The following is a 15,236-nucleotide window of genomic DNA, read 5'->3' on the forward strand; positions in this document are numbered from 1 at the left end:
CTATTCCCTAATGGAAGATACTGAACGAGCATTTATTGATTCCTGAATGTAGAGCAAGACACTAGATACTAGTTTATTTCCGGTAAATGCTCGTATGTTCTTAAGAATTTACTATTAATTCAAGAGGAATTTCTTGCCTATCCAAAAGCAGTTAACTTTAAGTGGTAATCAAACTGCTAATTTTAAACTAAATTTAAAATAATAGTACTCCCGATTTCCCATATAATGGTACATGGGGCATAGTAGGAACATAATATTCACTGAGTAAATGAATTAAAGGACCATATTTTGTTGGGCTTAGAAACTCTGCTGAAAAATTACATCTAAACATAGTCAAATAACCATATTCTCCCTAAATCCAACGTTTGTGTCTCACATCAACTATTTCCAGGGTTCACAGTTGCAGAGATAAGATCCAATTCTATTGAAAGCAAAACATGTATAGAAATTGTAGAGATGCAAAGTATGAAAGACTTATTTGCCTCAAGCATAAAGAATGTCGGCACTCACAAAATGTCTTATAGTGAGTATTCTTTTTCTTTGCCCAATAAAATATTTGCTTTTTCAATGCCCAATTCTAGAGGGACTTCTCAAAGGTTATTCCTCGGACTGGGAGAGATCATCATGACTGGCTTCCAGATATGTTTTGTTCTCCACTCTGGTTTTATTACTGATTGGTTTCACAGAGTAAAAACCATACGCAGCAAATAAAAAAGCTCAGTGAAATTTTATAAAATGAAACAAAGGTGAGAGGAATGGGGACTATTTCACTTTGTTCATAAATCAAGCCTTGTCTCTCTAAGTCCCTTTCAACTCCACGTGGTCCAGCCGAACTAGGCTTTTGATCTTCCATGCTGTGCCCTTGTTTCAGCAGTCCCAATGTGTGCAATGTCTTGGCAAGGAAATTTCTTCCCATTAACTCCCAGTGGCCAAATCCTACTCATCCTTAAAGGCTCAAACATCATCATATCCATGAAGCCTTCTAGAAACTCCACAGCTAAAAGAAATCTTACTTTTCCTAAACAGCACAGTTTCCCTATGTCTCTTTATAATATTTAACATGGTACTACTCCCTGTATTTAGTTACAATTACTCACTTATACTTTTTATAGTGTACATGTATGTGTATACACACACACCCCACACTATATCTATATATATATATGTATATAGATATAGAAAGAGAGAGAGAATTTGTAGTTATTTACTTATATTTTTAATTTCTCCTTATAGTTTTTAAACTTCTTATGGATAGACTAGGTGTCAACTAATATTTGCTCCCCCCATGAAGCCTAACTCAATGTCCTGCACTGAGCAGGCAGTCACTAAATGGAGTGTGAAATGAGCTCTTATCCTATATTGTTTTGCACACAATTTACATAATGAAACAAAACCATGTGATATGCTAAAGTCACCAAGAACTAAGTCAATTACATAAATATATATTTGGTTCTTCTAATCTTTGCTCTCTGTTACACAGCAATCGTATTGGAAGAAATGATTTAATACAAACTCACAGTTAAGTGTCCTTCATGATGATCTGGGAAATGAATGAATAAGTACTCCGTGGCTACCAGCTGCATTATGGAGTCACCGAGGAATTCCATCCTCTGATTGTGGCCTCTGGGAAAAAACATCAATGTAAAGAGATCAATAAGCATTTGTGGATTAAAAAAAAAACACACAGAGAATTTTTTTTAAAAGTCATGATGTTAAAAAGCAATGTGGGGGCTTCCCTGGTGGCGCAGTGGTTGAGAGTCTGCCTGCTAATGCAGGGGACACGGGTTCGAGCCCTGGTCTGGGAAGATCCCACATGCCACGGAGCGGCTGGGCCCGTGAGCCACAATTGCTGAGCCTGCGCGTCTGGAGCCTGTGCCCCGCGACGGGAGGGGCCGCGATAGAGAAAGGCCCGCGCAACGCGATGAAGAGCGGTCCCTGCACCGCTATGAAGAGTGGCCCCCGCTTGCCGCAACTGGAGAAAGCCCTCGCACGAACCGAAGACCCAACACAGCCAAAAATAAATAAATAAATAAATAAATAAATAAGAAAATCCTTTAAAAAAAAAAAAAAAAAAAAAAAAAAAAAGCAATGTGTTCATCTTGCTTAAAGCACAAAACTAAATATAATTCCCTAAGGCCCCTCAACTGAGAAGAGATCTGAGTCAATACAGGTTCAGTTTCAAAGGAGAGTAAAGTAAGGACTATTTAAGGATTAAACAACTGCTAAAATAAAGACTAGTAAATAGTGCCTGGCCAAAAGCTGGGGAGTATCAATTGAAAAATAAAGCACAGTTGAATCCTTGAACAGTGAGGGGGTTAGGGGCAGCGACCCCCCCATGCAGTCAAAAATCCAGTTTAACTTTACAGTCGGCCTTCTGTACCCACGGTTCCGCATCTGCAGATTCAGCCAATCAACCAACCGACCCTGTGTAGCACTGTAGCACGTACTTATTGAAAAAAATCCACATGTAAGTGGACCCATGCAGTTCAAACCCGTGTGATTCAAGGGTCAACTGTACAGCAGAGACAACAATGTTGCACAGACAATCTTCATACAGACAAAACAAAGCAAAAAGGCCCAAGAATTTTCTTTGCTAAATCTTTATCTTTTTATTGAAAAATACACTCCATTATTCAAATCTGGACTCTAGGTTAAGGACTAAAAAATCTATAACAAGAATCCTTAATCTTTACAGTGTAAAGAGAGCTGTGAATATCTGATTTGGGGGAAGGAAGCCAAAAATGAATAAAAAACACCATGCAAAGAAACAACGTTTTGGTTATTTTATTAATTATTTCATTAGCTCATGTTCAAATCACTCATCCAGAGCAGGGATTGGAGGACCAAATTCAGCCTATGGCCTGTTTTAGTAAAAAGGGACACAGCCATGTTCATTCATTTACATTTTTCCTGTGGCTGCTTTTGTTACTATGGCAGAGTTGAATTATCATGACAGATACCACATGGCCTATAAAGCCTAAAATATTTAATATTTGTCCCTTCGTAGAAGAAGTTTTTACTTCCTTCACACTTCTCTTATACTTTACAAAGAAATAAGATGCATGACAATGAGACCAAAAATACTGGATTAGAGCATATCCTCTGGTCCACACTGGTGTCTGTTTGCTCATCCATCTAACGATGTGACTTCCCTGGAAATATGTTTGAGACCCCAACCTTGGAAGGGCATGCAGCAAACGTTTGGGACTGCCTGTCTAAATGCCCATGTTAGAACTACATAAGTATTTCTAACTTACAGGGTCAGATGGTTAAATCCCACAGTTCTCAATGTGAATGCTCTTGCCAAAAGTCGAACATGGGTAAAAATTACTCCAATTGCGTCTTCAAATTCAGTAAGTTTCTGTAGAACTGGAGAAGTCTCAATAAGTTGTCGATCAGTATTTGGCTCCTGAAGCTACAAGAAGAAAGAAAGAAATAAAAATCACATGCAGTTTTTAGTTACAAAAGTAATTATCAATTCTAAGATAGTGTTTTGTAAACTTCCTTCTCCCATGGGCAGAAATTTCTGAAATGCCAATAAAACACGAAAGCTTCTTTCTCATCCCTTAGAATGGCAAACAAACCTAATATTTAAAGAAGGCTCAAACAATATTTTCCAATCTTCTATCAGATTTCAAGGCCAAATACTGTACACAGATAGTTCAAAATCCCAAGTATTATACTAGCTCTCCAAGGAAGAGGCAAGCTGAAGAACCACTGGTAGAGAGTATATATATATCTATCCGGTAACTCAGTGGTTCTCAAACTTTAGCGTTCATCAAACCCTTGTAGGACTTGTTAAAAGCAGATAGCCAGGCCCTGCCCCCAGAGCTTCTGATTCAGTATGACTGGAATAAGGACCAAAGATTTGCCTTTCTGATAAGTTCCCAGGTAATGCAGATGCTGCTGGCCTAGGGGCCAGCTTTTGAGAATCTCTGCAATGAGTAACTTGACCTCTGCGTGTCTTCTAGGGACCAACCTATTTTGGCAAATGAACATCATTAAAACTGGATTCAGCATACACTGGAGATTATTATACCACTAGTCAGGTGCTCCACATAACAATGAGTCTTTAACCACTAGCAGAGAGCAAATATGAAGAGTTTAAATAAAATGAATATTTTCAGGAACTTTGAGCAAGTTCATACTCATAAAATATTTCTAAAGTACTCTGAATTAATGTCACTTATTACTGTAAAGCCTCTCATGAGAGAGTTCAGCCACTAGTGATGACTTTTATATATACATAATATACATTTACAAAAATATGTACATATGAGTATACATTTACATGTGTATATATATATATGATGTGTATCTCCAAGGTAAAATGGTAATAAAAGCAAAGAATAGTAAGAATTTTTAAACCAACTGGGGAAAAAAGTGTCACCATATGTAGATCTTTTAAATTCCAAGATCTTGACTAAAAAGTCATTATACTGTACTAAAATTTTAATTTACAATATGTTTTATGCATCGAAGTCAAAGCCTTCAACGTCTAAGATCCAAATTAGGTTACGATTTAGCAATGTTAATTTAGTATTTGTTCTACTTTGTAATAAGCCCAGACTTGCTTCCATATTATTTTCCCTATAATAGCAGGCATGTAGATACACTGGAGACAACATATTATGCTTTGACTATCACTGTTTTGGGGAAGAGAGGGGACCAAACCACAGCCACACAAGTAGTTCTTCCTGCCTCGTGAGGGAAGGCGACTCCCAGTGCTTCCCCCACCTCACCCCAGACCACAAAGAGGGCAACACATGGCATCGTTTTAATATTTGTTCCGAAGTTCTCCGGTCTGACACCCCAGCTTAAAGTCATAAAGCCACGGAAGAGAATCAAAGGATAAAAGCAGGAAGGGACAAAAGGCAAACTGAAGCATCATGAATGCCCAGAGTTATAAAGCTTACTGAAGACAGGAAGGTCACACTTACCTGGAGTGGGTGGAGAGGATAATTGAGCCAGACTTCGCGCAAGTCCTGGAAAATGGAGTGATGCCTTTAATGCTTGAGGGAGCCATTTAACACACTCTAGAGTGCTAAATAAAATGCCATTATGTGAAATACTGAACTATTTCAGATGCTGACTCCACTTACTGCAAATTCAATAGTGCTGGCAAACTAATTTTTTTAAAGTGTATTCACCACTCAAACTGCCTGTAGTGACTCTAATTAGCCTATTAAGCTGGGGAGGAAAAGAGCCCCCCACACCCCCAAGAGTCAAAGACACCTTTTAAAACTAAGTTACCCATTTGCTTAACCTAATACACTGGATTAATCTGCTGTTTTAATCACATTTTTTAGTTTACCATTCCCCAGAAATGTACATCAGCTGTGCCTTTTGTAATGAAAACTCATCTCAAATGGTCCTTTATTTAGGCACTAATTCATTATCGTTGAGTTGTTTTAAGATGGAGTGGAAAACACCCCATATCTACTTCCTAAACACTTAGATTTGTAAGACCACACTTTTACTGTGGATCATTACAAATGTATACTTGAAATAAGAGAAAAAACAAAAGAATAAATTTTGTGGAAAATCCTAATCCATTGAGTTAAATCCAGAGGCAGTTATAATTAGACCTTCCTCAGGATTGAAGTGTTTTTCCTTCAGTTTTAGACTCTGGGGAGCCTCCGACTGAATCTCCTTTCTGGCCTCGATGATAGGTTTTTGAGATAAATGACAAAACTTTTAAAAGAGGAGTTTTTTTTTTTTAATTTTTGGAGGGGGGAAGTATAGGAAAATATATTATCACTTGTGATCAGATGATGACAAAGTGAAATAAAATACCTGATATTTTTGTACAACTTGCATCTTAATAAAATACACTTAGGTTTTGTTTTTGGTGTTTTATTTTGCCAATATAAAAAACAAGCTTAAATATCAAACTGTTCTTTTAAAGCTATTTAAAGGACTTCTCTCAACCAATTCAATAACCTTTCCCTTGAATTCTCTGTAGCATAAATTATACTGAATGTCACTCCCTTCCTGCAACTTTCTCATGTTCTCTCAATGCTTTTTCTCCTGCTGTACCTGAAATGGACATTTACCAAACTTCAGCCCCTTGCCTGACCTATTCATTACCTGCTTCTCTGGAGAGCCCCGCCATTCCCACTGCTACCTCTGTTTAAATCACTTGTTCATCTCTGCTGCAGTTCTGACCTCTCACTCAAGCTACAAGTCCATAACTCTAAGTGTCTTTATGGGCATCTTTTACCTCATACCTAAATGACCAAATCATACGTTTTTACCTTTCACCTTAAACTAGGGAGTATGGTGTTAGAAAAAGGTGCAGGATGAGAGGATGAGGAGACAGGCTGCCTGATTTAATCCTGATTCCCCGTTGGCAAGTTACTTAACCTCCCTGAGCCAACCTTTCCTCAAGTGTAAGACCAAGATAATCACAGTACCTACTTTAGATTGTTCTCTGATGCCTCAGTGAGCAATGTACTCAAAGCATTGAACCCAGTGCTGGCACACAGAAAATGCCACTATTAATAATGATGACATCAACAATGACGATAAACAACTATCTCTTCTGACCAACTTCAACCTCCAAAGCTCAAAACTGTCAGGGACTTCTAGATTCATCTTCCTCCTTTCTCCTATGTATTCTTTGCTCAAAAACACTGATTTCTTCTTTGATGTTTGCTGTCACCCATCTTGGTGTTATAGCTTAAAACCTCACAACTAGCCTGTTTCAATGGCATCCATTTCCTTTATTCTACCCTGCACACTGAGATAAGGTTCTGTTGCCCCTCGGGGTCAGAGAAAATATCCTGGAAAAGATCTCGACTGGAATCCCAGCTCTGCCTTCTATTAGCCCAAGGACCTTAGGTAAAGCCTCTACCTTCAGTTTGCTCTTCTGGAAAATGTTCATTGACTGTTGGGACATTAGATCATGCAGCATATTTTTATTGAACACCTGTTACATATTAGCTTACTAAGATGAATAAGACACTATCCCTGTCCTCAAAGGAGCCTAGTGGGAAAGAATGAAGGTAAATAAGTATAATTTAATAAACTATGACAAATTCTATAATAGTGATGTATATATACCAAGTGCTAGGAAAATTCTGCCTGGGGTGTCAGATCAAGCTTCAAAGAGGAGGTGACTTTTCAGCTGTATTCTGAAGAACACAGAGTACTGAGGAATTCAGTACATCAGCAGAGGGAGGGAATCAAAAGCAGGGCACCATATATACACAAATAATAGGTCTCAAGGTACACACACACAAAAGGGTAACTCTTAATAGGCAGAGCACAGAGGATTTTAAGGCAGTGAAAACGTATGACACTGTAATGGTGGCTGTATGTCATTGCATATTTGTCTGAACCCACGGAATGTACAACACCAAGAGTGAACCCTCATGTAAACTATGGACTTTGGGTGATTATGATGTGTCAGTGTAGGTGCACTGATTATACCAAATTTACCACTCCGGTCAGGGATGCTGATAGTGGAGGAGGCTGTGCATGTGTGGGGCAGGGAGCATATGGGAAATTTCAGTACCCTCCTCTCAGTTTTGCTGTAAACCTAAAAAAAATTTTTCACACCACTGTAAAGCAAAAAATAAAATAAAATAAACAGTTATTTGTTAGTAAATTATAATAGACTCAAAAAAAATTAAAAAAATTTAAAAAAGGTAATTCTTAGAATGGCACAAAGAGGGAGTGAAAAGAAAGGAGACTGAAAAAATAGGTGGGAGTCAGATTATGAGAACTATTAAATGCTATGTTGTGTAATGCAGACTTTGGTAGGCAATAAAGAAACCAAAGATTTTAAGCCACAAAGACCATAATCAAATCTGTGCATGAAAAAGAAGACAACACTAAACGCAGCATGAATGATGGACTAGAGCAGCAGGGAAGGACCACAGGTTAATTATCGCAGGTGAGAGATGAGGAGGACAAACGTTAACGCAGCAGTACGGCCAAGAGTGAACCCACTCAGGAGATACGAGGGACCAAACTGACGGGGTTTGCAACTGAATGGAGATGAGGAGGAAAAAGCTTAAGGACAAAAGAATACCCTAAGGTTTCTGGTTTAGATCATAAAATTAAAGAAGGAGAAATATGTTTGGGGGCTAAGGTATTGAATTCAAATACTAAACCTGTTGAAATTAGGTGTCTGTGGAACACCCAGGTGAAGTTGCCCAGAGGCAATTTGAAAAGACACTTTTTCCAATTTCTGGAGCTCCAGAGAAAGGCCTGGGTCAGAGAAATTGGGACAGATGTGCACAGACAAAAAGGGGTGTGTATGGGGGGGCAGTGGGAGACTAGGAAAGATTACATAGTAATTGCTCCCTATCTTTCTAAGACGGTCATTGGATGGTCAAATGGAAACAGTGGCTCTGAAGGTACTGGGTAAGCCGGGAAGGGTCACACAGACCTGAGAACACAGAATTGGCAAAATCATCCTGGGGCTGAAAGAGTAAAACGTAGTTCAGGCTGAGAAAGAGAAACAGCCCTTCTGTTAACAGGGCTGATAGGACGACACACAGAAAGCCAGCTTCCAAGTTAACAGGAAACAGCATCTCCCTCAAGGTCTTACAGCATCTGTAAAACTCTGAAAGACCCCCTCTTTGAGAAACAACTGCTCTCCCACCAGCGCTGCCCTCTGACCTGCTCTGCTATGTCTTACCCCCGGAATAAAGATTGCCAGGGACACTCAATAGCTAAACTGCCCCTCGGCTTCTGACAGCACCCAATCCCAAATTAATCCCCTGCTTCTTCTAATCCGGCCTCAGACATGGCAACCAAACAATAACTGATCCCTGCTTTCCTGGCCCCTCAGAACCGGTCAGCACCAGCCCAGGCCTCAGAAAGAAGGGCCCCCTCCCTGTTATGAGCATGCCCCCCCGTCCCCTCCCCCAGCCCCATGCATGGAGTCAATAAACCTACAGCTTGTCTCTGGCTGTCTTTGGCTGACTGGACTTTCATAGAACCATTACTCAAGAAAAAGTACGATGGCTCGCCGAAATCTCTCACATACTACAACTAAGAGATGTAAACCGATATGGAGATGTCAGATGAGTTAGACTGTCCAAGTGTGCACACTTGAAAACGCTGAAGTGAGAAGACCATATATTACTAAGCCCTGTTCAATTTCACAAAAGACACACTAAAATGACTAAAACAAATTCTGAATGTCAGCCGTCCCATTGGTAAGATAATGTTCAGACTCTGCTTTTTCATTTAGTCATTTATCCATTTCATTCCTTAAACAAATATTTATTAAACTCTGCACATGCCAGCATTGTACTTGGTACTGGAAATAAAAGATAAGCCTGCTAAGTAGACAAGTGGGAGAGAAGCAGTTTAAAGAGAGAAAAGAATCCAAACAAAACTATTGCAATTAAGAATGCCAGGTATAAAGCTGCATATAATTCAGGAAAACAGGAACACAGAGTGGATGGGGGCTGCAGGTAAGATGGGAGGACAGCGGCAGGAGTAGGTGGAGGTGGAGGCTAGGTTCAAGGGGTGAGGGGGCACATAGAGGCAAGGCTGGAGGAGCAAACAAAGTAAAGAGGTTGCTGAAACTGCCAACAAAAAATAAAGGCCAGAACAAAGTTATTTTAAGTTTTGAGAAAAAGACTTAAAATACATCTGCTACAGATACAAATCAAGATGCACACTTGTTTATAGGTTGTAGGACAAAATGGGGGACATGGAACACCTGTAGATAATGTTCCCACCAGGAGGAAATTCACACATATAAAATCACCACCTATCTCTATAAAAACAGGTAAAAGAAGATCAAATCCTCAGACATGAGCATCATCCAGGCCCCATTTTTCAAAACTATTGATTCTTTTTTTTTTTACCTATCCTAAGGAATACAGTAATAACATCTGACAGCCACTTACGTTGAAGGTTTCACAAAGGCTTAAAACCCTGGCTTCCTATGTTCTTTACGGCTCCATGAGGGCTATTTCATTCAATTATAATGACATTTCAATCAGGAATACAGAGTTGCCTCTCCCTTTAAATGTTAAATTGACTTGTTTGGGTACAAAAAGCAGCCAGTATGCTCTATTACATGCAGGATTAAAAAGGGAGCCCTGGCAATATTAATAGCTTAATACTTTAGTAACAACAGAAACTATTTTAGAATCTATCATTTTTTCTTAAACTATAATTTGCTTTAAAAAAAAAAGTACTTCCATATTCTTTATTCATAACCCTATCAGAAACTCCCTATGAACTGACTTTCTAAAATAAATATACATTTATCTAGTCTACATAACTTACATAAAAACAAATCATAAACAGAAAAGCCAAAAGGCTATAGCTTCAACTAAGCCTGCATGGGATAGGTACCCAATGATTATAAAATATAAAATCATAATTAATTTCAAGATACTTCAAAATAAAGCAAAGTCCTACCTTATTTCTATTCATATTTAACTTACAAGTGACCATGAGGAAACATGGGGTTTTGGGTAGAAAACAAACTAGTGTAAATGTCCACAGAACTTTCCCATCTGTGACAAAGTTGAATATGCTATTTTTGAAGTGCTTGAAATCTACCATCTATGGTAAATTTGGGGTTTTTGTTTCTCCTACACGCTCTTTAAAATACAAAGACTAATTGATATAAAATCTTCTGTAATGATATATAACTGAGAAAAATCAAATGAATCGAGATAAATACCGGATCATTAAAGAGTAAGCGTCCAAATAACTGTTTGGCTTCCTCCAGGCTTCCCTCCAAGTAAACAGCTCCTAGATAAAAGGAAGAGAATGCCAAAAGGAAGGCTGCATTAGTATTCAGAGAAAATTACATATCTCCATAAAAAAGCAAAAAGGCAAGCCAAAACCCACTCACAGAAAAATTCGGCAAGATCAGAAGCAATTGTTTTAAAGGTAGCATTTTCCCTCTTTTAGCTATGCTTTGTGTTATAAGTTAGACTGAAATATGAAATTCAATTTACTAAAACATAAACCTTATTTTGTAAGAAAAAGAGGCCAACTATGAACTATCGTGAAGGATATGGGTATGAACCATTAGTGACTAAGGGAACTATGCACAAATACTTAACTTTATGAAAATGTTATGTTTTATTTTCTATATTTATAGTTTGTATTTCAGACCACAGATAAAATCTGAGTTCAGATCAATTAAGGTTTCTGCAAATAAAAATCAGGATAACCTTTACCTTTAATTAGAAATAATTATTAAAAATTTTTTGAAATAACTAAACACTGTACACATGTTTACCATTCATCATAACCAGTAAGTACGACAGTAACATCTTAACTGGGTATCAAATAGCTGAGGTAGGGTAGTTCTTAAATTCATATTTTTTTTTTTTTAATTTATTTATTTATTTATTTATTTTTGGCTGTGTTGGGTCTTCGGTTCGTGCGAGGGCTTTCTCCAGTTGCGGCAAGCGGGGGCCACTCTTCATCGCGGTGCGGGGACCGCTCTTCATCACGGTGCGCGGGCCTTTCTCTATCGCGGCCCCTCCCGTTGCGGGGCACAGGCTCCAGACGCGCAGGCTCAGCAATTGTGGCTCACGGGCCCAGCTGCTCCGTGGCATGTGGGATCTTCCCAGACCAGGGCTCGAACCCGTGTCCCCTGCATTAGCAGGCAGATTCTCAACCACTGCGCCACCAGGGAAGCCCAAATTCATATTTTTTATATCTGTCTTCAGAAAGGCTCTTTTCCACATAAAATATTCAGATACTTAGCCACCAGGGCTTTTGATGACTAAATACACTTATTATTTATCAATAGTTGTAGTAATAATGATAATAATAACAATAATAATGATGATGATGACAGCATTAGTAGTAGTAGGGGTTTGGGGGGTCACTCATGTCCTAGGCCCTGTGCAAAGCATTTTCACATTCTTATCTTCACCTTCAAGGGCACCTTAGTAAGAGGGTATTAGAAAAGATTTACAGGACTGGGGCCCATAGCAGGTGATTTTGGGGAGGGTTAAAGGAAATGGAACTTTGCTCTGGATTTGATGCAACCAGGATCAGATACTAAGATTGTTACAACTCTGTGAGGTGAGTGATACTATCTCCATGTCATAGGTGGGGAAACTGAGCCTCAAAGAGATTCAATAACTTGGCAAAGACACAGAGCCAATAAATGATACAAAAGGGAGCTGAATCATGTGTGCCTGGCTACGGGGCCAACTGTAACATTAACCGTCAAAAGTATTATGTCTACAGAGCACAGTCACTCCACGTGACAAACCCTCTGAAAATAGACATATTTGTGCAAAATAGACATACCTGTGAAAAGACTGTGGATAATTATTAAACATTCTCTTGCTACCATCATCAACATGGAACTACAATGGGAAGCTTTTATATTCATTTTCAAAGAAAGAGGGCAAAATTGATAAGGAAGTACAAAGCCCTTTGAAAAATGTACTCAATCATTTACCTTAAAAAATCAAGGAACTGTCAATCTACTGAAACGTTTCATTGTAAAGCATACTTGCAATCACCAGCTAATTAACTCTTCATAACTTTCCTGTACAAACAGCTAATTATATTCTAGTTACAGTAAAAAAGAAACTGAGGAAGTAAAGAGCCTGAGTGAGGAAGTAAAGTGTCTGCATCAGTCTTGTTTCAAGTGAATAAACAATAGTTACAGAGACTCAAGCCCTGGGATTTTAAATATGTGGTGTCTTCAAGATGTTTAAATCAGAAAATCCTGTGAATAGTTTAAAATGTGATCAAAAACAGTATTAGGGCCTCACCAGAAACTTATTTATGTACGTGATCCTGAATCAAATCTGGCAAGTAATCCATCCCCATATTAATACACTGCACTTCAGTTCAGTATATACTAAGCATGTACATGACATGGTACAAGGAATTCAAGAAAAGAAAGCATGACTGCTGCTCTGGAGGAACTAACATAACTATAGTATAAGGAGGTGGGTATTATACTGGGGACCTCACATGCTTTGGGAACAAGTAATTTTATCCCAAGTCTACACATTGAATTTTATGTGCTCTCCAGACATTGCAGACATGCAGGAAACTAGACTATAAGTGAGAAATTACCTATTAATGCTTCAAAACAATTAGCCATGGCATGTCGAAGGTCTGATTCTCTACAAAGGTCAGGTCCGTGAGCATAAAGCATAAATCGATCCAGTTCAAGTTTCTACAAAATTCAAAATGACAGAAAGTAAGAAAAAATCGACAAAATCGTATTGTAACTGTAATAACTCAGCATCTCCTAGGGGTATGGTTACAATTTAATTGGTCTTATGTGAAAATTTAGTCACCATTCCCTATGAGTCCTTACATATGGCTTAGCGCTGACAAGCCTCGACTTTTCCCCAAACAAGCTTCTATGAACTCTGATGGTTCAATCTGGTTCAGAACTGATAAGATCTGAGCTGTCCAATTCCAGGTTCAGAACAAGGACTAGCTTAAGCTGGAATAAGCCTCTGTTGCAAGACCATACCCTTGGGTTCACCCAATATGTCTAGGGAGATACAAACCCAACCCAAAGTTAACCTCTAGGATTCCAGAGTTATGTGGTACTGATGGCGTTTGTACCACATGTAAGAGATTTTTATGTGGTAGAGTAAATGGGGACCCTCAGAAGACTTCAAAATGCCTTATATCTCTAAATCTTTTTTTTTTATTTGACAAGGATTTGGGGAGCCATATATCTTTGCACTTATGTCCACTTTTTGAAGTTTCCACATTCATCCTTCTAAAGTCTCAGTGAGATCTAAGCAATGGGTTGGAACTATCTTAAGGGCTCTGGGAATACAGTTTATAATGAATTATATTTTCTTTTTTTATTTGGCCTCAGACAAGTTTAGAGACAAATTTATGGCCCAGTTCTAGAAATTGTGTAGGACTTAATGAATATATCTGTGCACACTAACTTTACTTCTGCCTTCATTTTACTGTCTTACCCATATTTTCTCTTTATTTTGAGTTCAGTACCTACTTATTTCTTATCCTATTGTATTACAATGTACAAATCAAGTCCTTTCATAACTAGACACAGTATCGTTTTTTATAAAACTCCTGAGATTGAATAAATGGAAATCATAATTCATTCCATAAAAGGAGAAAGATACAAACATTGCATAAGCATGCAATAAATCTGTTGCTATTACCATGTAATTCGGTTCAATAAATACTTACTAAGCAATAACATGCCACGTAAATGGAACAAGTCGCAAGTCAGTGAACAACCTAGGACAATATGAATCTCATCAGCTCTCAGATAAAAGAGACTCAGATTTTGTGTGTCTTGATATGTATGTTAAAAATATCCGTATCTGTTTACATTGGAAAAAGGGACAATAAAAATGGGACATATATGCTATCAGTATTTTGTATTCCTAGGAATTCAAGAGTGTATCATAAACTCAAGTGAGAGTTTTGACTACCACAAATGCAACAGCAGAAACCACCTCTTTTTAAAAAATTGATCCCCAAGTGCAAGAGTTTATACTAGAATATGTAAATTTCACTTGTTTCACAACTTCACTGGGAAAATCCAATGGTTTGCTATCTCTGGAGCCGTGCTTGAGAGTAGAGTGCAAGCCATATTTTATATTATAAACAACTATTCTGGAATGCTCTGAATCTTCCAACTTCTCATAATCCCTCCTCTATATCTTTATTTTTTCATGAAGGCATTAGTGGAACTTTTAAAAAGGAGACTGGTGCTCCACTGTGCATGTGTTAAAATGTTCCTGTCTGGAGCGCTGACCTAGGGCTTTCATTACCTTCTCAGAGTCAGCAATCCTGCTCCATCAAGTCCCTCCTCCCAAACAGTTAAGAACCACTGGTCTAGACAGAAGAAGGGTAAGACCATCACTGCCTACTGCTGGAGGAGATGGGTGTTGAGTGCTATGGGAATGTCAGGGTTTGGGGTGGAGGAAGATCACACAGAAATCCCTGAAGGGAGAAACTGGCCACCCCTGTCATGACTCATGGCTTTGTACAGCACCCGCTGTGTTACGTAACAGCATCCATGTTCATGCTACGGTAATTTCCCACACTTTGTAAATATCCCCCCTACAATTGTTTGAAAAACAATTATGCAATTCTATTATATCTGAAACAGAAAAGAAAACAACGGCGAGGTGGGGGGAGCATGCTGACAATCTACTTATTAAAGGCATTTCCAACGGACACTTACGTGAACTATCAGGAAGCATCTTGACAATTAAATCAACTAAACATTGAAGCAGTTTTATATAGATTGTGGAATTTCATTCATT

General features: G+C 38.5%; 1 protein-coding gene across 8 annotated transcripts in view; it reads right to left on the reverse strand.

Annotated features, from left to right (window-relative positions):
* The window catches only part of DROSHA (drosha ribonuclease III), a 128,930-nt gene that overhangs the window by 25,560 nt on the left and 88,134 nt on the right, over positions 1 to 15,236 (reverse strand). For all 8 annotated transcript variants that reach the window (XM_057540691.1, XM_057540690.1, XM_007192255.3 and 5 more), the window contains 5 exons: positions 13,042 to 13,144; positions 10,664 to 10,734; positions 4,941 to 4,985; positions 3,258 to 3,415; positions 1,518 to 1,623 (listed from right to left, as the gene is read on the reverse strand). In XM_057540691.1, the coding sequence (XP_057396674.1) occupies positions 1,518 to 1,623; positions 3,258 to 3,415; positions 4,941 to 4,985; positions 10,664 to 10,734; positions 13,042 to 13,144 (483 nt within the window). The remainder of the gene's footprint in view (positions 1 to 1,517; positions 1,624 to 3,257; positions 3,416 to 4,940; positions 4,986 to 10,663; positions 10,735 to 13,041; positions 13,145 to 15,236) is intronic.

The sequence above is a fragment of the Balaenoptera acutorostrata genome, chromosome 2 (genome assembly GCF_949987535.1).
Source record: "Balaenoptera acutorostrata chromosome 2, mBalAcu1.1, whole genome shotgun sequence".
NCBI classification, from domain to species: domain Eukaryota; kingdom Metazoa; phylum Chordata; class Mammalia; order Artiodactyla; family Balaenopteridae; genus Balaenoptera; species Balaenoptera acutorostrata.